We start from the raw sequence: 24,231 nt of genomic DNA, 5'->3' as shown, positions 1-24,231 counted from the left end.
TTTATATTTGACCGTTTGATGAAAAGACCTCTCTTGTTTTCGTTATTGGATCACGAGCGAAAACATTGCGAGGACCAAAAAAGAATTAGGCCCGAAACAGTATTAGTTATTCTCAGTTATTCGAATCTCGAAAGGAAAGTCTAATCTAGGTTCGAATTCTGGAGGGAATTTTACGAGGGTTTCCCCTTGACAAAAAGTGAGAATTAGTTTGGGAGTACAAACTTTCGCGATTTTCGCGAATTTTTTCCTTTTCGCGAAAGTAAATGACTTTGTAAATTCTTGAAAGGTCCACTTGCAAAAGTTTATGCTGGCGAAAAGTTCTTCACAAAATAGAAAATCTGTAATACTTACAACATAAAATAAAATGTAAGATTTGTGGCCCTTTTTAGCCTATTTAAAAGCCTCAAGTCAAAATACTAAAGTTTTAACCCAATTCAAGTATAGTGGTATAGGAGTATTATGTCCCTCGAAGCTATTTTTTCGTGTGAAAATATTAATTTTTATGTCTCGATTGCGAAAGTTTGTACCCGCCTCCTGGGCCTAAAGTCGTCTAAATTATAGAAAAATTCGGAAAAAAAAGTTTGAGAGCCCACTGTATTATTTTGGGGATATTTCAATTGTCAAACTCCAAATTCTGCAATTGTATTTCAATATTTGTACATATTCATTCTAAATTTTTTTATATCTTGTATATATATATATGACAGAAATGAAAAATAAAAGCACCAAACAAAAAATGTATGAGGAGAATACAAAGTAAGTATTGAGCGAGCTCACTCAAAAAATAAATATAGTATGGACATAGTGGATTGAATATTAGAAAAAATAACAAAACAGAAAACGTGAGAATTATCAAATCTAGAAAACGGAAATAAAATTAATTATACAAAAATTACAAGACACATTGTATATTATACACAAATACTACTAAAGACACTTATACTACTAAAGATTATATTTGAGTTATATATTCGATAATATTACCTTACAAAAATATTAATATCATCCTATTTCTAACTACCCCCTCTTGAACATGCATCAATACCTACCAATCAATTCCCATTTTCAAATATATTTAAAAACGGTCAGTTTAATTTTTCAAATTTATTGTCAACCATCATACCATCATAATACTGTATATGAACATAACCTTGGAATTTGGATATCCAGAACCAAAAACATAATACCATTCAACGTCCAAGCAAATGAAATTCAAAATATTCCATTTTGAAAACAACCAAATCTTACTGAGGTAGCATTGGAGGTGGGGCGACCTGATTGTAACCTGGGGGCGGTGGGGCGTATGCTGGTGGCGGTGCATAATAAACAGGTGGCGGGCCACCCTGAACAGGAAGGGTGGGATATAGTAATCCATATTGTTGATGCATAGGTTGACGTTGTGCGAGAAGGCTTGGGTCATACATGAAATACCAACTGTGTACATCAAGAGGATAGTCCGGTCCTTTGTCCTGGTGAACATACTTCGCAGAAACATCAGCTGATGTGACCAGACGCCAACCGAGGTCAGAAAAAGCACCTAGTAATCCTAATAATAAAGCACGTCCGTGGTAACCATCTTTGACCATCATATTCGACCATGGGTTTCCGTTCAATTTCACCTAAAAAGTAAAAATATGGAATTACAGGGTAAATAATTTGAGATGAGAAAATCAATTTCAGTCTAAGATAATGAAATCAATGCAAAGTTAAAAAAACACATCTTCACTTTGATAAATCATAGAGGCGATGAATGCAAAATGCTTGAGTTTTCAAAATGTATAACATTTCCACCAAAGCATTTTTGTTTGAAAGATAATGAAAACTATAGTATTCTTACTTGGTAAGAGCAGCCAGGTGGTAGTTCAGCTGCCGGCTTCACTTGATGTCCTAATACCCATAATGCAAAGATTCTTTGAGCAGCCTAAGAGTCAATAATTGTTGATACTTTTAGATAATTTTGTTTAATTCTCAAAGAATTAAACCAATGACAACATACAGAATGAAATCACAACATTTTCAAGATTGGATTGGTTTCATGTTCTATGGGCTCAGTCTTTCTATGAAACCTTGTCCAACGCCATCCAGAGATCTTTTTTGTGTGTATACACCACTTTACTTGGTGTATGCGACGCTTGATGGGCTAAATAAATATTCATAAAGCTATTGAATGAAATGAATATCAAACCTGAACAACTTCATTTGGAGCGTTTATAAGTTTGACTTTATCAGTTGAATTCAAAGAACAGACCAAGAAGCGAGCTTGCATCGGAGCACCCTGTCTGAACAATAACAGCGATTTATCGTTATCTTTTCGTGTAACATCTAGACCTGACACAATGTAGTATCCAATGCTTGCCATTGTTTCAAGGATGCGGCAAATGAGGAGTCGAGCCGATACTCCTTCCTCCCCTGAAAGAAATTGAAAGAGTTCAAAGGGTTAACAGTTACTCCTGTTACCAAATGTTCAGTACTGAAGCAATTAGTTTATTAGCTGCACCTGCACCTAGCTTCAATTAGGAACCCTAAAACTTTATTAAATCTCTAATACCAGTACCCAAGCCGATTAAAGCTAGATAAAGAATATTTGCTTTACCTAGTTGGGGAGAAATCAGAGTAACCAGAGAATTTGAAAAGAGATATCTCTCTTTGTCAAAACTTTAAAATCATATACACGCTATAGTTGGCCGAGTAAGATTTTCTCGTCAAAGATTTGGTCACTTTCCCATTTTCCCTGGTAAATAGAACAATTTCAATTACCATAGCACCACCATGGATAGCCTCTCAACTTCAATTCATAACACAAAGGTCTTTTATCTAAGACTTCTTGTACCCCACGAACCCATGTTTGACGTACACAATTTTCAATGGCAGAAACAACGTTGGGCTCCATATGGATCAATCGAAGTCGATCCATTCGATTCAAACTGACAGTCGTAAATTGCTCAGCTAAAATTCATAGATAGGTTGGTAAAATAAAGGTTAAAAGCACGTCAAATGTGTATAGTATAGGATAGTCAGTACATAGGATCGAATTATTTTGACGCTCGAGACTGGTTCCTAGGCCCAGAAAAAATTCAAAAATTTGAAAAAGACCTCGATGGATTCACCCAAGGATCAAGTATTATTAGACACATCTGATGATCGTTTTTTAGGTCTCCAGCTTTAAGGGGACAGATAGAACGACTGACTGGCACACATTTTCAGATTATAGCTCAAATAAAGTTGTGAATAGGTTATACTGCCACCTGCCACCATATTTTTAAATTCACTCCATTTTTTCTATGCATCTAATGCAAATCCTAATCAAACATTGATTCTAGCTATAAAACCAGTTTCAGGTATTGTTGGGTAGATCTCTGGCTTTTTGAAATTGACGTGCTACTACAGCATGTAGACTGAAGGTCAGTAAATGGTATTTATACGTTTGTACCACAAAAGGTTAAGTCATGAGGACCAATGTTACCTTGCTGGTTTGGAACATATCTGAAGAAAAAAGTATCAGCCGTGGATTTGAGATTAGTATTCCCGTAAAGCATCACTTGATATCCAGTTAAAGCACCAACAATTTCACGGATCATCAAACGAGATGTACATGATTGAATTTTATCCACATAGCTCCAAGGAGTGCCATTGAATTTTATCTTAAAAATTTCAAATCATTATACTAGCCAGTAAAACGAGATAGGAAATAAAAAAAGGTTGTTTTTGATTTTAATAAAAAAAGTAACTTTTGCTTCCCCAATCTACCTATCAAAAATTGGTAATGGGAATCGTTAAGAAAGCCCAATTTTCAATTTTTAAAAAATTTCAAAAATCTTACTACTACTGTTTAATCATGGAGGTATAAAGAGAGACAGGAGATGAATTTATCGGTAATTGGTCGTTAAAGTCTTTTGATTTCTTTTATGTAATAAATCAAAAGAAATTCTAGGCTCGCCCGATGAAATACGACTTTTTAGTAGAACTCAAGTTTTCTCTGAACATTCTTACTATCAACATCGAAGATTTCTAGCCTTCTAATATACGATAATAAAATAAAATTTAGCTCCACGAAATAAGTTTGCGTTCAATTTTGTCATCCATTAAATTTTGTTTTGAAAAAATGTTTTCTCCAGCCAGAAAATTAAAAGTTATAAGCACACACAATTTCAGACCCAATTTGTAGACAAAAAGTCGCTGGAGAATTTTGGAGGAAAGTATTATGCAATAAAGGCACCTTGAAGAAAATGTTGATCGAAAAATCTTGTCATTTGATGAAGGATTGCAAAGTTTACAGGCCTTTTTTAATCCAAATATTTTCTTACACCAATGTCAGAAACAATGGATCTCGTCTCATCTAATTTCTACAACTGAAATAAGCCAATAAGATTTCACCTATCAACAAAAGAGCTCATTAAAAATGCACGATATATGAGATTATGAGCATGCATACCTCGTAATTTTTTTAATCGTAGGGCGAGCATGGTTACAATAGCATACTTCTCCTATTTCTTTATACCTCTATTGTTTAATACAGACATATCAAAGAAGGTAACTTATTTCTGGCATATTACCAGGTGTAGCTACACAAAAATTGTGTAAAACTTGTTTTTAAATGACCAGAAAGCCATTTTAAAAATCTTATGGATTCTTACTGTGTATACATTGCCATCTAATGATTCATTCTGAATTCCTGATGCCCATGTTCTTGTACAAACATCTCGGATAACAGAGTGCAGGTTTGTTGGACAATCAATGATCTGAAAGTCAGATATTTGTCAAGGCTCTTGTACTTGGACTCAACTGAATATAAAGCCCAAACTGAATCTTTTATTAGTAAAAGCATGGGAATTTCTGTTTGGAAAAAAACTCTTATTCCTTATCGCTTGGTCCATTATCTCTACCAATATAAGAATAAAGAATGAACCTATACTAAGATTGAATATGAGGATGAAAATGTTAACAGAAACTTACATTAAATTTGTCGTAGCTGGAGATGCCGATACAAAACATTGGATATTGCATGGGTGCATGAGCTTCCTTTTGAAAGAACCACGTACCCACATCCATTGTTCGACTCAAATCACTTGATACAAGCAACTATTATTGATAAAGATATGTGAATATTCAGCTAAAGATGATATTTTTTCTTTCCTTTTACATTTTATTCTATTTTAAAATATTTACATACTCTATGTTCAAACACTCCAGTGTTTCTCATCATAGATTTTAACAAAACTAATGAAACTATCTGAGGTAACATTGAAGCCGTCTGGAAAACACACGCAGTATTAGCTTTGGTTTTCAAAGTCTTATAAGTGATGTTACACTCTGATCTGTTTAAATTGGATAGAACTAATGAAAACAGAAGGATACATTGAAAAAAAGCTCTCAAAAAGTTACTACTACCAGTGTAGTGGTCTCAAAACTATGATATTAAACATCCAAAAATATTCAGCTGTAGCATGTTTAAAGTGAAAAGCCTAAAAATGTAAACTCACTTTCCATCCCAAATTATACAGTTCAAAAAGCATTGCAGTAGCCATTCTACGAACAGCTGTTGAGTTCTCTTTAGAACCACCAATTGTGAACGGGTAACCAGTCAACTTGAATTTATAGCATTTCGGTTCACCAACATCTGGGTGCTCTTCGTCCAGATTTTTTGGCCCCTCTCTTTGTATACCACCTGGCCAACATCGGAGGATCGCATTCCTTGTTATTTCCAATTCAGCTTTACCTGATTTAAAAGATACAAGAATAACATATTTTAAAAACTATTTCAAAAACTATTTTAATAAAACCTCATAATATAAGTTATTTTAAAGGTTTTTGGATTGTGTTTGTTAATTATTTCCTCTCCACAACAAAGGAGAGGTTTACTGAAGAAAATATAACTGAAAACCAATCTAATACTATGGACAAGATATTTTAATAGTAAGTATTCTCTGGCTGTGTATAGTTGCTTGTAAAAGTTCCTTTAATATCATGAAAGCCAACACTATTTAATCAAATTTTGATATCCAACGTCCGGATGGAGACGTCTGGAGAAAGTAATTGCTCTTGACTTACTTGCATAAAAACAAACAATTGAATCATTTCGAAATGACATTGCCATGATATCCTTGTAAGGAAGATCTGGTAATGGAGCTGAACATCCAGAACCCATCTTGTGGAATACTTTATTATTTTAATACTAGATCTAAAAAAAAAGGAAATGTAATCAGTATGACTTTGGCTGAATTTTCCTTAGGGTAGCAACCATAAACCCATTGTATGATCTGGTGGATTTGGGTGCCTCTTCTTAACACTGCCAGTCTAGACTTAAACTTGTATATCAAGATTATTATTATTATTCATTTTCGATTTCAAGCCAACATCTGAGCAACAGGGTACTTGCTCATAGTTACAGGGGTTTGTGCAAAATACTAAACATAAAAAAATTTGTCAAATCCCCTTTCATTGTAATCTGCGGTGATTTCAACATCCCTCATACCTTAATCAATGACAGATACACCCCAACTGAAAATTGCAATAAACAACTTTTAAATACTTTACAAGATTTCATGATCCACCTAAACCTGAATCAATCCATTCACAAAGAAACTCATTCAGATGGAAATATTTTAGACTTTCTATTGACAAACAATCATGAAATGATATTTGATTATGATGTTATTCCTACAGTTCATTCAGATCATCACATAATAGACATTTTAACACATTTGACTTTTATTGAAACAAGAAAGGTTGAAAACAAAAAAAACTTTGAAAAGCAAATTCGATAATTTCAATTTTCTTAACAAAAACATAAATTGGGAAGCCATAAACAATGATTTACAATGTATTGACTGGCGTAAGACTTTGCACTCAACCTCAGACCCAGAGAAACAATACAAAACTTTTATTGATAAGTGTATATCAGTTATTTCAGCAAACAAAGTACCAGCTTGAAAACCAAAACATTCTTATAAAATAATCCCAAGAGACAGACTTGTTTTAATGCGTAATAGATCAAAATTGAAAAAAAGGCATCGAACGAACAAAACCGCACAGAAACTTATCGATATTGAACTCAAGCTTCAACAGTCACACATAAATGAAAGACAAAAGCAAGAACTTGATGCTACTTCAAAAATTAAATCTAATCCTAAATATTTCTATGCCTATGCAAAGAAGTTTTCAAAGCATAAACCCGAGGTTGGACCCTTAATAGATCCGTCAACAAATGAACTTACAGATGACAGTAAACGTATGGCTAACATACTTCAGAACCAATACAGTTCTGTCTTTACTCAACCATTGGAGAGATACGACTTGAATGAAAATGACAACAACACTTCTCAACTATGTGATATAGACCTCACAGAAGCTGATTTTATCAACGAAATCAACACCCTATCTTCAAACTCTGCCCCTGGACCTGATGGTTTCCCTGCCATCCTGCTCAAAAAAGCCAGACAACAACTTGCAACTCCTCTTTGTCTTATCTGGAGAAATATTCTAGACAAAAGTCAAACTCCCCATCTACTGAAATCAAGCTACATCACACCGATCTTCAAAAAAGGCAATAAAGGTTTACCAGAAAACTATAGACCAGTCCCTATAACTTAGAATGTCTCAAAATTTTTGAAAAAATTGTCAGAAGTAAGATACAAAAACATCTTGAAGACAACAATCTTTTTAATTGCAACCAACATGGTTTCAGATCTGGTAGATCCTGCCTGAGCCAACTTCTCTCTCACACAGAACGACTTATCCACCATATAGAAAACGACAATAATGTGGACGTGATATACCTTGACTCTAGCAAGGCTTTCGACAGAGTCGACCATACTATTCTTCTGAACAAAATTAAAACCAATGGCATCAAAGGCAAACTGCTTGCTTGGATCAAATCCTTCCTAACAGGTAGAACGCAACAAGTCTCTGTTGACTACACACTATCAGAAAGTTCAGAAGTCATCTCTGGTGTTCCCCAAGGATCTGTGCTTGGACTACTACTGTTTCTGATAATGATACCAGACATTGACAAAAAGATATTACACTCTTTCTTATCATCATTTGGTGATGATACACGTCTAATGAAAGAAATCAAAAACCATGCTGATATCATTCAGCTCCAAGATGACACAAACGCAGTCTATGAGTGGACTGGATTGAATAACATGAAATTGAATGGACTTAAATTTGAACATCTCAATTATGGTAGAAATGAAGAACTTAAAGAACTCTCCAAATACTTCTCTGATACCCAAAAGGTGATAGAGACCAAGACTACAGTCAAAGAACTTGGGATCACTTTAGATGTGGGTATGACATATGACAATCATAATATAGAAAATGTAATCGACAAAGTCAAAGGCATCATGGATATACCGAACTTTCAAAACAAGGGACCCTACTGTAATGCTGACCCTATGGAAGACATTGGCAGTCCCTCACATTGATTACTGTTCACAGCTATGGTCACTATCCAAGAGACATCAAATTGAACAACTAGAACAGCTTCAAACATCATTCCTAAATGGAATATTCTCTTTACAAAAACTGAACAATTGGGAACTTAAAACTCTAGAACTATACAGTCTGGAAAGACATAGAGAAAGATATCAAATCATCTATACTTGGTATATCTTAGAAAAATATTCTCCAAATTTCAACCACTCTGAGAACAAAGGGGGTATCACCTACTACGAAAACCAGAGGCTCAGACGAAAATGCCACCTTGAAGAAGTAAATTCTAAACACAAAAACATTTGGAGAGGCTCACTATCTGAAGAAGGACCTAAGCTTTTCAATTCTCTCGCTTTCTACATTCGTAATATCACAAACTGCACAAAAATTAAATTCAAAAGACAACTTGACCTTTTTCTTTCCACACTGCCAGATGAACCACTGCTCCCGAATTATTATCCCTACAGGAGAGCGGATTCAAACAGTGTGAGAGAAATGGTGAATCATCGGATTTCCAAGTTGGATGATTGAGAGACTCAAAAAACCCATCAAAAGTATCACAAGTAAGTATCCTATTTCGATTAGTGCAATGAAAAATGAAACTTTTCTATGTTCAGCTATGTTTCAGTTTTTTGCACCAATTCGTCAAAAAAAAGCTTTGAATGTCTAATACATCATATCTCATTTTATCTCCTTCGTCACCTTGGGTATGATACCATCAACTACTCTAACTTGGGACTATCTGACAAAACATGGGACAGCAATTCAGCCACCATTTCACCGAACCTCCAAGAGCCTCCTAAATTTAACCTGATAACAGCGCTGTTCGTAATTTTCTTACGCCACGGTAAACCTCTGAAGGCGCTTGAAAATTATACATCTGAGGAAAATACGGCTTTTCATAAATTATTGCATAATACTTGAAAGCGAGGCTAGCGATGTTCCGATTTTTAAAAATGGCGGTTTCAGTACAAAAACACAAGGAAAACTGGCTGACTGACTCGAAGTATCTTGTCTGAAATTCAAACTGTTATCATCAAATCATTGCTCACAACTGTTATTTTTACAACAACTATACAACTGTTATTTTTATAACAACATATACAACTGTTATTTTTATAACAACATAAACCAAAACTCAACAATGGCTCATAGCACATTGGACATAGAGAACCAGCAGCCAGAGGATTATGAGCTGGAAACTGAAGATTTTGAAGAACTCAAAATCGTTGGTGGGTCAATTTAAATATAACTGAATCTAGATTATGCATAAGCTTCACTACTTCAGTCAGCTTACCTTCTTCTGTCTGGGACTCTGTCTGAATGATCTCTGATTCTGATGTTACGATCTGATTCTTTTCTCAGGGTAAGGTTTGTTGTTTGACTGATGTACATAACACTAACACTACTTTTCTCTCTTTTCTCTACAGATGCTGAGTCTATCAAGTTGACTGAAGTAGATGTTGACGATCCACACGTTCACGTCGACATGTCAGTATTATCAAAATACAAGGTTGAACATTTAAAAAGGTGGCTGCTCTATCGTGGTGACAAACTCCACAACATTGAAACATTAAAAAGTGCCCAAGTCAGAGTTTTGGAATATTTTGAAAACAATACGCACGACATAATTATAGATCCAACAACGGACAAAAAATGGATCAGAAAGAAAGCAGATTCGATGGGAGTGATATTGAGCCCCATATGGAAGGTTAAAACTTTACCATCTACACCGTCTATACTTGCTGATCAAAAGCTAAACGCAGCTGAAACAAATATGGATGGATGGTCCAAATCTCTTGATGGTATGCCAAATTTTACGGTTGACAATATCAAGGTGTATAATGAAAAAATCACCAAATTATTTTGTCAAAAATCGACAGCAATCAAAAAACATTTCATTAGAGGAACACAATTTTCAGAGGAGAGGTTCATTGACTTACCCTCTACATTTTCCAAGTCAGACGAGGATTTATTTTGTGTAAAAACTATAATTGGCGCTAGCTTGAAAAAAGACTGTCGCTGGGCTGTCGTCGCTCTGTCAAAAACAGATGGGGAGATAAAATTTGCTAGTTGTGCCTGTGTTGCTGGAAAAGCTGGGACATGTTCACATAGCTATGCATTAATGAAAACAATTTTGAAATGGGTTATTGATCGCCGCACCATAATCCCTGAGGAGAAAGCTTGCACTTCGGCAATCACAAATATCTTCATCTCGCGTACTTGTTGGCTCTAAAAAGTGAGTCGGTTGGTCAGTCGTAAAAATTTTCGGCTTTCCATTTTTCTATCCATTTTTGGAGTGCATTCTTGGAGGAAACTGCCAGCCAGCCAGCAGCCAAAACAACCGCGTGTAATGGGTGGTTTAAAATTATGACCTTTGAACACTGTGACCTCCGACCCCAAAATGGCACATGTAATGATAAACAAAGTCAAAATGCTGTGAGTGCGCTAGAAATCGCTCGCAATAAATCGGCAATATTAAAATTTTTGAACGAAGGAAAGGTCATTGACAGAAAAAGTCCGACAAATTTACCGACTCGCCGACTCAAATCTACTCAATTTTTGAGAGTCAGTCGGGCAACGCGAACTGAAGATTTGTCATTGCCCCCTACAGTACTGTAGTCCTCCCGCAGAAAATTCTACGACAAGAATCTTGTTGTGCACCAGAAAGTCAAAAACTGATACGGCGCCCTATTCATAAACACATCACGCAACTTTGTTGTCATTCCCCTATTCCTTGTAGACGAACGCGGTCCTTACAATTAATTGAGATTGCTTATTCGTTAGATTGTTTGTTTTTACACATCCCTTTAAAGCTTTAGCGTGGTGTGAAGAAAACAATCACAATCTGATCTCAGGTTACCTAAATTTGAATCATCATAAATTTCAGGATGGCGGGAATTTAGCATTTCTCTGCTCCTCCATGGCTGCTGGACGTGCAACCCCAAATTTAATAAACATAATTATGCATGATATGATATCACTTATGATTAGGAGATATACTACATTTTAACACCCACAAATTTTATAAATCAGGTTTGGTTGTTTTGATTTAACATTCGACATTGTATTTTAATGACCAGAAGGGTCTTCATTTGAGGGCTATGCATGTTAGCCTCCACTGAACTGATGCAAGTTTACCAGGAAGCAGACTTCACGGTAGTCTGTGCCCTGTCCTGTGGAATGACATGGATTTTCTGAGACGACGCCACCGTGGGTGCTGTCGGGTGTTTAGTTGGGTGCTGATATTTCTATATTTGTTGCAAACCAAAAACACCCGACACGACACTTAACACTCGTTTTCTCCCGCCGTAACAATTAACTTTTGAAAAAATTCAGGATTTCCATATACCAGTATACTACGGATACTGTCTGACTGTATATATCTACTGTGTAAGACTAATAGACATTCAAGATTTTTTAAGGAAATTATATGGATTTTCTGATACAGATGACCAAATAATTAGGAAAATCTTGCATTTTCCAGAGAGGAAAATCTTGCATTTTCCAGAGAAGAGCCTTTTACAAAATTTTTCAGCTCAGGATTTCCAACAAGTGAAAAAAAATCCAAAAAACCCTGTCGTCGTCGTTCCAGAGCTGCTGAAAGGAAGGGTAATGGTTTTTTTCTGGAACTGCCCAATTAACTTCCAAAGCCCATCAAATCACGAAGTCAAACAAACCAAGGCAGATACTGAAGAATTTAAATACCTTTCCTGGTGCTCTGATTACTTTGATGGTGTTTGGTTGGTGGTCTGCCTGGCCCTGGTGCTCTGGTGCTGGTGAGGTGAACAACCGCTTTTAATGTTTTGCTTAAATTTAGATAGGGCCTTATTGCCAGTAAGAGTCTACATGTACATAAATTTTGCAAAATCTGCGTAAATTTTTGACGGCGCGGTGTCACAGGAGAAAAAGTGCTGACGCTGCTGTGATACGGAAGAAAATGGCGAGCTTTTCAGCACCTTACAGCACTTTCGTTATTTGAAAGAGAATGATTACTTTTCATTTTTAATATTTCTGAATCAATTTTTCAGCGCGATAAGCAAAATTGGAGACTTTCAAAACACTTATTACTCGACTAGGGGGTGATGGGACCTTTTACGCTGTTCTGAAAATCACATGCCGAAATCATCTTTCGACCTGTGACGATAACGAACTTTTTTCAAACTGGAAACTAGTCTAGCAAGCTAGACGACTAATTCATACATAGTAGAAATAAAGCAAAAAGTAATAAAGAGAACAATTTTAGTCGTCTAGAAACCTTTGTGCACTAACTTCAAACAAAAGAAAAGTGTCAATATTTTGCAATTACAAGTTTTTCCCGCTCAAAATAATTCTTGAGAAAAACATGTGTGTGGATTTGTGTATTGAAAGTTTTTCATTTGAGTTGATTTTGTTTTGAGAGTTTGTTATTGCTTGATAAATTGTTTTCTCGCTGCGCAAGTTTCTGCGTAGCTAGCCCCTGTATCTATAAGGCTGGAACACCGGATTCTTCCAGTCGTTTATACAAACTAAATCCCGTATTATTATTATTATTAGTATTGGTATTATTAGTATTACACGCATTATAAACGACTCCAGTCTAACTGGAAACAGTTTGTCGATTTAAATAAAAGAATAAAAGAAGACACAATCGAACGTTTTTTCTAGCAGTGCAGAGGGTAAAAAATCACTATGTGAGCACAAGTTTCTTAAGTATTTTTTAGTACCCGCTATGTATACATATCCAGAACTTTCATGATGGCAAATGGCTCGAAAAACTTTAGCGTGTTCAATCATCATAAAGATTTGTCAAAAATAGAGATGAAGAACTAATTTCAAAAGAACCAGAAGAACCAGGAAAGGGAGCAGTAAATTAGAGACATTGGGCGTTATTTTGTATAAAATATTCAATGCAAAAACACATGGACCGAAAAAAAACAAAACATAAAATTACCATATAAATCATTATCCAGAAAAATACAAAAAGAATAATTATCCTTGGTAAAAAAATACATTATTTTTATATTTACATCATATTAAAAGCTACATAATCTAGAAAAAAAACGATGAAAAATTCATCAAACATGTGCTAAAATTTGTGAAATTTTGCTGTGAAGATCAAGTTGAATCGGATGTAGAACATTCTTCTCTTCTTAAATCGACTTTCAAACTGAAAGCGAATAGAAAGAAAGCGTCTCATATATCTAGGGGCGTTATCTAAGCCCCACCCATACTCTTGAAATTCAGTTTCGAATGTTGAACTGCTGATATAAACAGAAAATGTTTTTGCTTTATTGTGAGGAACAAAAATAATAAGCTAAAAAATAAATATTTAATATTTCTTATAATTATACAAAAAATATTTTTTGGTAAATCTCTGTCACCAAAGTTTTTAGGCCCTGGTCTTGGACAGTATGGTGTTTACGTAAAAAGCAGTGGACAATTTCTGTAAAACATCTATTCTACTGTTGGCTTTTATTCTATTGGCACTGTTCTTTACTTTGCAAAAGGTTTTCAAAATTAGGTGATTCACAATTCAACATTTTGAAGATAAAATCATAATCCTTGTTTTTTACCAAATTTTGAATTGAAGAAATTGAAATTCAAAAAATTCCTTCAATGTGATAATCAAAAATTAAAACGGTTACAACCATTTCAAAAGCTTTTGCTATTATTTGATAATATTTCATCTCCAAGTGTATGAGATTCAGTCTCGCGAAGACCGAAAAATATTTTGGAATAAGTTTCTATATCAACAAAACCATTCTTGATTATAAACCAATAATATGTGATCCAATCCAATTTAAACCCACTTAGAAATTTTCCTTGTTATAATAGAATTTGGTCGTTTCGTTGCTATGTTTATTGGACATCTCGTGTAAAGTGTGCGAAAGGATGGCTGGCCCACAAAAGAACACACCAACATCAGATCTAGAAACCAGAGATGAACAAAAGTTCAGTCTTAATTTTAAACACTTTTTCGAAAGATTAATCAAACCCAGTTTAATTTTTCTTGTATTATCGAAAGGATTATCCAAATATTAAGCCTATTTTTATATTTGGAAGAACAATTGGGCTCCCCCCAAAAAAAGTATGGGGGCCTTGATGATATCGCAGATATCTAGGGAGTAAACACATGATAAAAAGTCTGAATATTCAGAGGGATTAGTCGAAGATAAGGTCGTTTTTGTGGAGGTCGAGAGAATCATTCGCCAAAGCTCATGAATGATCCTGGTCGAGGAGGTCAAAAAGTTCATCGATCAATATGACGGAATATTGAACATTTTAAAATTGAAACCATTCTCGAGAATGAAGCAAGCGTAAGAAGAAAGAATAAAAACTCCTATATACCAAATATCAAATCACAAATCTAAATATTTTCCATAAATTGAGGTCCTCAAAAACCTAAGACAATCTTTTCTGGAAAGGCCCAAAACACAATTCCTACTACACCATGCTGCAGTAAACTACCGTGGCTGATTTAGACAAGTGTGTTTGTGTTCTGTTTTAAACGTCCGGCCGCGTGTCTTAAACGTCCGGCCGCATATCTTGAAAAATCACAAAACATCCGGCCACGTGTCTTAAACGTCCGGCCGCGTATCTTGAATAATCTTAAATGCGCGGCCGCGTGTTTTAAACGTGTGGCCACGCATCTTGAAAAATCTTAAATGGGCGGCCACACGTTTAAAACACGCGGCCGGATGTTTTGAGATTTCTGGTCTGCAAATTTTACGCAAAGTTCCAGTCAAATCAAAACAGTCAGCCACCCAGCATTACAGTGCACAGAGCACTCAGCACATCATCGCGAGACGACGATTTTCCAATACTTACCTATATTCTTACCTATATTCTTACCTAATTCGTATGCTACAAGTATCTTGGCCTACATAATACCGTTCATTATAACAGAAGGAACGCCCAAAATGGAAAGTATTGGCTCTATATAGATGTTATAGAAGAATTTTGAAGAAAATTATCAGACCAGAAATCGCCAAACGTGCGGCAGTGCGTTTTAAACGTGTGGCCGCGCATTTAAGATTTGTCAAGATGCGCGGCCACACGTTTAAAACACGCGGCCGCGCATTTAAGATTACTCAAGATACGTGGCCGGACGTTTAAGACACGCGGCCGCACGTTTGTGATTTTTCGAGATGTGCGGCCGGACGTTTAAGACACGCGGCCGGACGTTTAAAACAGAACACAAACACACTTGTCTAAATCAGCCACGGTAGTAAACTTAGGTGTCAGAAATATGTTTAGCAAAAGTCTAAAGAATGTTCTAAGGGCCTGATCTTGATGCAATATCTTACCCTTTATGTTTAATAGCAGTAGTTCTGAAAATCTCATCCCAGTTCGGACGTCCGAAATTTGTTTTTTGTTTGAGACCTGTGATGACGTCCTCTTCATCATTTTCATGCAGAATAATGTTGCGTGCCTGCAAAGAAAGATGAAAGATATATATTGCACAGTTTCTGTTTCAAATAATCGTTCAAGTTATGGAAGGATACAATGACGCAAGACAGATTGATACGGAGGCTCTTCAAAAGGATCAAAAAAAATACTCACATCACCCTTTCCCCAACCTCTGGTCAAATAAATATTATATTCCAAAAATCCCATCTCGCCTTTCTCCATCATCTAATAAACAAAAAATAAAATTGAATTATTCCTTATCATATCAAGAAACCCCTGGTTCGATAAAAACTTTATGCGAAAATTCCAAACCATAAATGAAGTAAATGTTGCTTTCGACAAAAATCAAAAATGACTACACAAATTCTCTTCAAGCTTTATTTAAATCGGCGTGGTGGCTTGTACGTTGAGTCGGAATGGAGAGTTCATCTAATTATACTAGGTGAAGGAAACCGAAATATGTCTTGTTTGAGCATCACAACTACTCAGTTCTTTTTATCCTCAACTTTTTATTAAAGAACAGAGCCGTTTTATTAATAGCTATCGTGAATGGAAAATATGTTTAGAATACAAACCTGTTGCTCAAGAGATTGGAGGAGATCGGAGAACCATTCAAAAGCATTAGTGTCTGGACAAATCCAATAGAAATAAACTTTCTTGATTCTCAGGGTTGTATCCTTTCTCTGTTGACGGTACCTTTAAAGAAGAGCAAGAACTTTAACAGAAGAGAGAGTCTTAAACAAGCTTGTAGAGTTGTTATTTTCCAATATCAACTCAGTGAAAAAATAATAAAGGGCTTTTAGATGATCAACTATATTGCGAGGTTTTATGGGCAGCTTGACCCACTATCTAACGGAACGAAACACTAAAGAAGGAAGTTTGGAATGAGGCCTCATAATCAATCACTTTGCTTCTTAACATCGAATTAATTTGTACTAGAAACGAGTTTAGAATTTTGAATATCTTACCAGATGGATTTGAGAATGGAGGCGAAGGGCGTGACTCCAATACCAGCTCCGCAACAAATCACATTTTCATGACGGAAGACGTCCTACAAAGAAAAATCGGTGGAATCAATTTTCTAAACATATTTATATATTTATAGCTTTGAGTATTCATATCTATGATTTGTTGATTTTGGGCCTTCTGTTGCTCTTAGTTCGTGGACCTTTTTTGTAATTATAGATGTCCAGTTGTGAACAGAGCATTCTAGGCTCTATGGCTTAAAAAGCCTACTGGCTTTAGCGATATTGGCCCACAGTTTGGGCGCGAACCACCAGGGAGCAAGAAGAGTGGTCATCCAGAATGTATTACGGAATCGATGTCTAGCACAGTCACCGATAGGCTTCTTGAGTTTTTGTCTACCCGATTTCCCTCTCATGGTATGGGTTGACCTGGGAAAAGGTACATTCTTTTCCAGGTGAATTACAGCACCAAGTGTCGATCGAAATCCACCCTCCTGGACGGCAGTCAAGATCGATACCCATTACACTACTACACAATTAATGTAACACTTACAGTACTAGCAGTTCCGAACGGTCCATCACATGCCAATCTGAAAAAAAGTAAAAAGAAAAAAAAGCGTCAAAAACTACAAAGCATAATCATTTATCTTTTCCAGATCTAACATCTAATTATAATCTAACTAACAGATAGACGACATTTCTAATTTCGAATAAATAAAGTATATAGGTAGAGTTACCATCAAGGAGAAGTTGTTTCGTTTACCTTGGAATTTTGGAGACATCGACGTTATCAGTGTCATTACCACAAGAATTCGACAAAGCCTCTGTTTGGAAATTGAATGATAAATGTTTATATGTTGGGTATTAGGAAAACAGTTTTAAAAAGGATAGATAGAAGTTGGTTTAAAACATCCTTTTGTAACATTAACCATTAGACTTACAACTTCTCGTGAGAAAATCAAACTAAATAATGAGCTAGGTCATTGTCATTTTGACGCAAACTTTATTTTTCAAGCCATGGATGATAAAAATAGAACATAGCAGGCGATAATGACTTACGAGTCCAGTCCCCAACAATACGAATATGCACCGAAAAGAAATCTTCTTCTGGACACTATAACGAACAGGAACGATATTATAACACTTTTTATTTGTTTTTGTTAATTTTCCCAAACAATGACCTCTAAAAAATTATAACCAAAACAATTCCTCTTTAACGATAATACGATTTTCAAACAATTGCAATTCTCTCAAGGACAATTTGATGAATCTCCTGATAAAATCATCTTAAACAGACGTTTGGCTTGAATTTGAAAAAAAAAAAAAATTTAAGAAAACGACATTCTAGAAACAGAATATTCTCCCAGGCCTTTTTAAAGGTTGGATGTAAATGGTGAAAACATGGTGAAACATAAAAATGGAAAAAAATTCAGTTCCCCATATTAGTTATAATGTATGAAGTTTTGTAATTTTTGATGAAATATGTAGTGTAAAGTATATAAGCAAATTTACGTAATTCACAATTAAGTCAAAAATACAATTAACCTCCTGCTAGGCCATATGACGTTATTATTCGAAGAGTTTAGATTAAAATGTTATCTTTTAAATATTTAATACTCACCGATGTCAGAGTAAACGGATGCCATTCCAAAGGTGAGATACTTGGACAATGTAAAAAGATGTACTGCAATATAAGAAAAACAAAAATCATGATTACACAAGGATACCATCTCGACCCCTTAAATCAGCCAAATTTTTTTTTTCTTTTTCGTAAAGGCAAACGATAGCCCTTGATCCAAGTGTAATATCAGGAATGAAAAATAACTTCAGCCTTAGCCCAAAATTTGGGGCTGCTTATAAAGAGAATGTGTCATAACAGTATGCACCGTATGTAACATATATAGTCTTTAAAGATTAATTGTGCTTACACTCTGTGCCTGTGGCAGAAGATTAGAAAAATGTGAACGATTTCTAACCACTGTGTGATAAGCATCTATTAAAATTATACTAGACTTCGCAGTAGGATGCAAGAATGCCTCACTGTCAAAGTGTGACTCACTTACTATAGAAAATAAACAGTTATAAAGTGAGGTGACATTCATTCTATTTCTGCAGAGAAAAACTCAATTAGAATTTTGCATTTATTGCAACAAGCGTTTATGTCATGTTCCTTCACATCAAAATCACTGAAATATTTTATATAAATTCCTTATACTAAATCAGCCTTGAAAGATGATCATGTGTGTCGCTGTAAAAGTCCCAATATCTACAACGACTTCAAGTTCATTCCCAAAGTTTGTCCTATTTTGACATTTTCAAACAAAAAGATCCACTCCCTTTCCTTGTGAGTGCATCGCAAAGTAGTCTGGTTCGCAGACCTCTATAGATATAGATCATGTTCGCACATGACGGTTCCGTTTCGCTCCGAAACGAAATGAAGCCATTCTATTGGTTAGAAGTGACATAACACTGAAATGTAACCAATAGAATGGCTTCATATCGTTTTGAAGCGAAACAGAACCGTCACGTGCGAACATGGTCATACTTCCTATATAATCCTAAATTTCTAGAAGAAACTTTTTCGTTGGAGGACGAGCATAATAACAAATAAGACACATTTCCATGCAGACTTTTCAACAGTGACTGCAGCAAACACAGACCATGTGCAACAGTTCAGGATATGCACCACTGCAATGTCTTCATAAAAATTTCCAAATTTTCCACGCAACACGTCACTTTTACGAAATATGATTGGTTTAAAATGACGTATTGGGTAAAAAAATTAAAAAAATCTCTTAAGACACTGCAGTGGTGCATATTCTGAATAGCGACCTACCTGGCCAGCTTGTGCTCTGAATCCAGGCTTCCTCATTTGAACTTCAATGACTTTCGATGGATGCTTAACAACCTAAAGAATGATAGAATTTAACAAATGTACAACATGACAATTTCTTTTTAACATTCACTTGATGGATTTATTGCAATGAGTTGCATGGTAAATAAAAGCAGTATACAGTAGCAATAAAAGAAAATATGTATAAGGTTTGATAAACTCAATTTCGCCAATAAAGAGTATTTACCTTTTTAACCTCACAAGTTTGGAAAGACCTGTAGAATCGAATGCAACGTTCAATCAAGTACAACCCCATCGGAGCAATAATCCATTTCCAAGACTATAATGATTGAAAAATATTTCATATCTAGTATTCTATTCCCTGAAATCTGTTACATATTCTACTGGATGATAAGTTGCCATCTTGGAAAGAGATACCTACCTGTTCAGGTCGGTTAAGTGGAATTAATGACCCCTCATACTTAGAATATCACATGATAGAGAATTTCCGAATACGCCTACTATTTTAACCCAGAAATGTCATAATTTTGGTCCTGTATTGGTAGGACTATAGCGACCCATGCTAAGATCAAGATAAGATCATCCCAGCCAAGAAAACAAAAAGGTATTGAAAAAGTGTCAAAAAAAAGATTCAAAATCTCTCACCTGTGGTCCTGCAGCACTGAATCGTGGAGGTTTCTGACATTCTGAGTCAGTATTGTATCGGTCATCTTGGGAACAATATTCAGGATTGTGTTCAGACGTGTTGTTTTGGGATCGTAGAAGTTCACTAAAAGGGTGCAATTTGTTCATAATGATATCAATTTTTTGTTGTGTCGTAATGAGATTCTGATTATTCGAAGGTTTAATCAAGTTTGACCTGGTGTTCTCATAAAAATGTTTCTTTAAAAAGGTAGTGGGGTTAGTTGAAGCATTTTGACACTGCAATGACTCACTCACATGCACGTTTTGCCTCGGCCAGGGAAGGAGAAGCTTTATGCAGTGTTTTATATATGAATGACTAGTCCAAAATCACTCCTTCTGAGAATATCAACTCACCCGAAGCCATGGAAAAGCATTCCGATGAAAAAGACAACAAACAAATGATGGGTGAACCAAAATACTTCAAAATATGAACGTCTAAAAAATAAAAAAATCTCAGATAAATATCATAAGAAAATTATCCACCATAAATGGTTAGTTTTCACATGCTGTCAGACATCCTGGAGGGAGGCGATGAGGTGGAATTTTTTACTCAAGAAACTGCACAATAAATTCTCAAAGAAACTTTTAAGTCACTCGAAAATGGAAATTCCTAATATATACCTGATCAACTCGGTTGAAGAAGATACCTAAAAATGAAATTGAAAGGATTTATAGCTTGCTTTAAAATTTGTTTTGTGAGTTTTGAAGTCCGAATATTTTGTAATATAGAATTTGTTTATGTACTAGACTATTCTATATCAGATTCGAAACAACTTTGCTTTTTATCCTTTGCAAGATGCCAGAGATCTCAGGGTTGAAGTAGTATGATAAAAACCTGAGAAAACTGGGTTAGAGAGATTACCATGTAGGGTTGCTGTCAAATGTCTGAAGTCGTTGTATTAATTTTATCACAGACTTGAGAGAATTTTGACATCAATCCTAACCGGTAAACTTTAACCAAGTTATGTGTTTTATGGTCCCATCACATCTGCTACAAGGTGCAAGAAAAAATTACACATAGCCCTCTACTTTCATCAATTCTTCATCAATATGATGTTCTCTTACCATAGTAATAAGAGAAATAGTAATAATGACTCCTGTGATTCCAGCCACAGTTTGAAGTAACTCCAAAACAGGATCCTAAAATAAGAAATAATACACATGTATACATCATGTAAACAACAAAATTTATGTTGAGAAAGTTGAAAACTTTGTTTTACTTGTACATCAATAAATTTAATGTGATTACTATAAGAGAACAATAACAATTCTTCTAAATTTTTCTTCTTCTGATTTGAGCACAGGAAGGCAGATTCATATAACAAAGAACTAAAACCAACTCGATCAAAAAAATAAGAAAATAAGAGTTTTGACCTACCAATCCAGCAGATTCTATGGGATTTAATCGGTCTTTATCTTCGCCATCTTTGAAATCATTCAAGTATTTAGTTAAGCCAGTAGTTGCATCTCTACTTGCAATGAGATATTCAAAGTTGAAGATATGTGCACCCAAATGTAAGGCTAATATAACAAGAAAAGGGTGAATATGGTGAGGTAACATGTAAAAGAATGGATAGATGAGATTTGTCTACCCTTTCCCTTAATAAGGAAGACTCCCTCCTTGATATCAAATACTTATACTGAGTATGAATGAAATTTTGAGACAAACACGAGCTAACAACTAACAACTGATCTTCATTATGCAAGTTAAACGAGAAAAATATCTCGAAGGAAGACCTACCTGTTGCAAAACAAATCATGTAAGCAATCATTCGATGAAACGTGATATTTTTGTCCATGATACGCCCAACTGCATGTGGCAAAAACTAAATATCAAAGAAAAGTAATTGTTTTTTATTCTATTTCTAAAAAGGAAAGGAAATTCTTACACTTACATTTCAGCTTTCATGACTTTTTTATGGCAAATGAATATAATTTCTAAAAACTTTATAAACACTGAAAGCAATTGAAAAAACTGTAAGTAGAAACATGTGTTACTTACTGGGAAATCTCTGATCAAAGATAGAAGATTCCTACAGACAGGAAATAGAATTAACATGCAATTGAAATTCAACATTGCAGCTGAACCACGAGCAACAGGCAAACCAGTCTAAAATGTATTGATGAAATTACAGCATATTGTGCACCAGATTTTGAAACATACGTTTCTTGAAAGAGCTAACAAAACAAGTAATCTCTTATGTTGAATCAAAACAAAAATAACCATTGTAATCATACCTTGACTATATATTTCAAGTAGAAGTACTTCTTTTCATCATCAAATTTGATATAATCCAGTGCAAACAACATAACATTGATTCCAAGCCAAATAAACTATTAAAATTGAAAAAATATAGATTTGAGAAAAGTCAGCCGTTAGAGTATGTTTTGTTGTATGGTTGTGGTACTGCATACCTTAGACTACATTGCTCCATTGGTACTACGCCGTTGGAAAGAAATACTTCTAGAATAAAAAGTACTCTAAGAAAGAAATAAAGATTAAAAAGCAGGGTATCTTGTTAAAAAATTTATGTAAAACATATATATTGGGTTAAGATACACCAAAATGAATAAAACTCACCAATACAAAATATTTCGGAAATTCATTAACCCAGAAACCCATTTTGAAAAATTAATATTTTTAGAAGAGCAGCAGCAGATGTAATATTTGTTGACAGTCTAAAAGTTTGAAGACAGAAATGATAAGATTGACAAAAATTGTCCAATGATGAGAGTTGAGTGGGATTGATTGTCTGAGTGGGAGTGGGAGAAACCTTTTGCTGTTGTAAGTCACTTTCAACTCCTTCTAACTAAGAAGTTACAACTGAAAAATGTGTTGTAAGACTTTATGTCAGTTTTGGTCTCAGATTTCATAATAAGTGTTTACATAATCAATAAAAAACATTTTTTCGTGTTTTACCTTTTTTGAGTTTGAAGCATCAGACAAATCTGACTGAAATGTTTACAATAAATTCTTTTATTTGAATTTTTCACAAGCCCGGGTCGTCCTTAAATTAAATAAAATTTTCTAACCCAATATGCCCACTATGAGTGTTTATAACAAAGTAGATAATGTACCAGATAATAATGGATAATATCCAAAACAATGATCGAAAATAAAAAATATTTAACTTTCCAGGGATGTTACTGTTACATTTTAGTTTAGTCTTAAAGTCTAGAAAAATGGTTATTATTCCAGCCAAACTTTGCAAGTGATGGATTCTGCGGCCCGCAAACAAAGAAGCATCCCTACGTGGAATAAACTGTTGTTTGAGGTGGTAGCTGCTGTTTCCATAAAAGGCTTCAAAGAAAAGTTGAAAGAAGCATGGAAAAGCCATCCAAAGAAATTTGATACACAAAATTTGTAAATTGAGATTGGTTTAGAGGCCCACTGAGTGCCTACAACCTGTAATATTTATTTTGATAATAACAATAATAATAAAAATAATAATAATAACTTAGAAGACTGTTACTCTTACATTTTAGTTCAGTCTTAGTATTGTCTTGAAAAATGGTTATTATTAAAATCAACTTATCAACTTAGAAGACCTTTAACAATGAAAGTCAGATGTAATAATTTTACTGCAATTTTTTGAGGTTTTTAAACTTTGTAGCTCAATTTTTTTCAAACTTATAGACTTTTGACCTACACCAACAACCCAGGTAGGCTTATTGCTAATAGTAAGTAAGTAAATCTGTGACAGCAGTCACAGACAGACCAAAGGCTCCTATTTCGATAGCTATCTACCCAAAGGTAGGGGGAGCCACTCTTCCTCCTGGGATTGCTCCACTTACCCGGATCCTTCTCTTAATTGCTGAGCATCAAGTAGAAAGGCATCAAATACCATTTTGGAAATCTTTGGTATGACCTGGCTTGGGATTGAACCCACAACCTTGTGTACC

General features: G+C 35.0%; 2 protein-coding genes across 2 annotated transcripts; both read right to left on the bottom strand.

Moving 5' to 3' along the window:
* Positions 1-843: 843 nt before the first annotated feature.
* Positions 844-12,311, bottom strand: LOC136809373 (uncharacterized). Its single transcript, XM_067065897.1, has 10 exons — positions 12,142-12,311; positions 6,049-6,178; positions 5,481-5,716; positions 4,954-5,079; positions 4,635-4,739; positions 3,464-3,641; positions 2,758-2,946; positions 2,186-2,409; positions 1,838-1,921; positions 844-1,619 (listed from the first exon to the last, which is right to left on the bottom strand). The coding sequence occupies exons 2-10, from the start codon at positions 6,143-6,145 to the stop codon at positions 1,245-1,247; spliced, it is 1,614 nt and encodes a 537-aa protein (XP_066921998.1). The 5' UTR covers positions 6,146-6,178; positions 12,142-12,311; the 3' UTR covers positions 844-1,244.
* Positions 12,312-13,285: 974 nt separating this feature from the next.
* LOC136809360 (cytochrome b-245 heavy chain-like) lies at positions 13,286-23,013 on the bottom strand. The gene is made up of 20 exons (XM_067065878.1): positions 22,910-23,013; positions 22,567-22,662; positions 22,331-22,438; positions 22,070-22,154; positions 21,707-21,849; positions 21,394-21,468; positions 20,950-20,975; positions 20,683-20,763; positions 20,290-20,413; positions 19,871-19,963; positions 19,627-19,698; positions 18,412-18,474; positions 17,850-17,904; positions 17,554-17,614; positions 17,344-17,380; positions 16,794-16,876; positions 16,401-16,521; positions 15,979-16,050; positions 15,723-15,847; positions 13,286-14,343 (listed from the first exon to the last, which is right to left on the bottom strand). The coding sequence occupies exons 1-20, from the start codon at positions 22,949-22,951 to the stop codon at positions 14,226-14,228; spliced, it is 1,680 nt and encodes a 559-aa protein (XP_066921979.1). The 5' UTR covers positions 22,952-23,013; the 3' UTR covers positions 13,286-14,225.
* Between the last annotated feature and the right edge of the window lie 1,218 nt (positions 23,014-24,231).

The sequence above is a fragment of the Clytia hemisphaerica genome, unplaced genomic scaffold, assembly GCF_902728285.1.
Source record: "Clytia hemisphaerica strain Z4C2 unplaced genomic scaffold, Clytia hemisphaerica genome assembly, whole genome shotgun sequence".
NCBI lineage: Eukaryota > Metazoa > Cnidaria > Hydrozoa > Leptothecata > Clytiidae > Clytia > Clytia hemisphaerica.
The sequence above is the reverse complement of the archived record's forward strand: the minus strand, read 5'-3'. Positions and strand labels throughout refer to the sequence as shown.